This window comes from Elephas maximus, chromosome 7 (assembly GCF_024166365.1).
Source record: "Elephas maximus indicus isolate mEleMax1 chromosome 7, mEleMax1 primary haplotype, whole genome shotgun sequence".
NCBI classification, from domain to species: Eukaryota; Metazoa; Chordata; class Mammalia; order Proboscidea; family Elephantidae; genus Elephas; species Elephas maximus.
Window position 1 is genome coordinate 120,246,671 of NC_064825.1, and position 2,129 is coordinate 120,248,799.

The 2,129-nt window shown below is 40.3% G+C and overlaps 1 protein-coding gene across 1 annotated transcript; it reads left to right on the forward strand.

Moving 5' to 3' along the window:
• The first annotated feature begins 706 nt into the window (after positions 1–706).
• Positions 707–1,660, forward strand: LOC126080827 (olfactory receptor 5B12-like). Its single transcript, XM_049892012.1, has one exon. The coding sequence runs from the start codon at positions 707–709 to the stop codon at positions 1,658–1,660; it is 954 nt and encodes a 317-aa protein (XP_049747969.1).
• Positions 1,661–2,129: the final 469 nt, after the last annotated feature.

Sequence of the window (2,129 nt, forward strand, 5' to 3'; positions counted from 1 at the left end):
GCTTTACTCCATTCACATCATTAAGGTCGACTCTACTTTGAGGAGGCAGCTCTTCCCCAGTCATCTTTTGAGTGCCTTCCAACCTGGGGGGCTCGTCTTCCAGCACTATATCAGACAATGTCCCGCTGCTATTCATAAGGTTTTCACTAGCTAATGCTTTTGAGAAGTAGACTGCCGGGTCCTTCTTCCTAGTCTGTCTTAGTCTGGAAGCTCAGCTGAAACCTGTCCTCCATGGATGACCCTGCTGGTATCTGAATACCGGTGGGATAGCTTCCAGCATCACAGCAACACGCAAGCCCCCACAGGACAACAAACTGACAGACACGTGGGGGTCACATCAGCTACTTGAGTTAATTTAGATTAGTTAATATCAACAATGTTTTGTGTCAGTGTTAGAAAATCTGAATTGGAAGTCTGGCCCACTCCAGTCAGTAAATAATCTTGTGATTTTGCAGAACTCACTTTCCTTCTCTATACTTTATTTTCAAAATCCTTTTAGCTGGAACACCTTATCATTCCATAAACAACTAAAAGTAGAAGTTTGTTTGTTAGTCATACCTTACATCTAGTGAATCCTAGAAATGATCATTGCAATGCTAAAATAAGGGATGAAGTAGACATACTAATTGATAGCAGGACAGTGGATTATTCTCTTTCATTATGATCCTGTTTTCTCATTGCCGCAGGGCAGCTACATAATTTCCAAATGATCCCAATGGAGAACAGAACAGAGTTGACTGAGTTCATTCTTGTGGGGCTTACCAATGACCCAGAACTGCAGATCCCGCTCTTCATAACCTTTTTTCTCATCTACCTCATCACTCTGGTTGGGAACCTGGGGATGATCCTGTTGATCCTGATGGACTCTCGTCTCCACACTCCCATGTACTTTTTCCTCAGTAACCTCTCTCTGGCCGACTTTGGTTATTCCTCAGCTGTTACTCCTAAGGTAATGGCAGAGTTTCTCACGGGAGACAAAATTATCTCCTACAATGCTTGTGCCACTCAGTTCTTCTTTTTTGCAGGCTTTATCACTGTGGAAAGTTTTCTTTTGGCCTCAATGGCTTATGATCGCTACGCAGCAGTGTGCAAACCCCTTCACTATACCACCACAATGACAACAGATGTGTGTGCTTTTCTGGCCATAGGCTCCTATGTCTGTGGTTTCCTGAACGCTTCCATCCACACTGGGAACACTTTCAGGCTCTCCTTCTGCAGGGCCAATGTGATTGATCACTTTTTCTGTGATGCTCCTCCTCTTCTGGCTCTCTCATGCTCTGACAGATACATCAGTGAGACAGTTATTTTTTTTGTAGTAGGTTTTAATGCCCTTTTTTCTCTCCTGGTCATCTTGATCTCTTATTTGTTTATATTTACTACTATCCTGAGGATGCACTCATCTGAAGGACGCCAGAAGGCCTTTTCCACCTGTACTTCCCACATCACTGCAGTCTCCATCTTCTATGGGACGGTCATCTTCATGTACTTACAACCCAGCTCCATTCATTCCATGGATACAGACAAAATGGCATCTGTGTTCTACGCCATAGTCATTCCCATGCTTAACCCTCTGGTCTATAGTCTTAGGAACAAAGAGGTCAAGAGTGCCTTTCAGAAGGCTGTTGGGAAGGTAAAGTCTTCTATAGGATTTATATTTTAATTATATAGAATCCAGGAAGGGACAGGAAGTAGATAGTTGGACACAGGGAACCCAGGGTGGAAAGAGGGAAAACACTGGTACATTGTGGGGATTACAACCAATGTCACAAAACAATATGTGCATAAATTTTTCAATGAGAAATTAACTTGAGCTGTAAACTTTCACTAAAGCACAATAAAATTTAATAAAAAAGAGACAAGTAAAGAAAGTCACTTTTCTAAAAATGTTCACTGTTGTATTTAATTTATGAATTATGATGGTTCACTCTAAAAATAAATATTTTAAAGCCTTGAAAAAATTATAATGACTCCATCACATGTCAGTTTAATGCAGATCAGATATATCTAAGGAAAATATTACCTTCCTAGCCCACAAATCTCCAAATTCTTGAGATGATTTCCCCAGCTCTTTAAAAAAAAAAAAAATTTTTTTTTTTTTTTTTTATTAAATCTACAAAGAGAATACTCAA

Bases quoted from the DNA above. Each gene is read 5' to 3' on its own strand.
- LOC126080827 (XM_049892012.1), top strand. From the start codon at position 707: ATGATCCCAATGGAGAACAGAACAGAGTTGACTGAGTTCATTCTTGTG.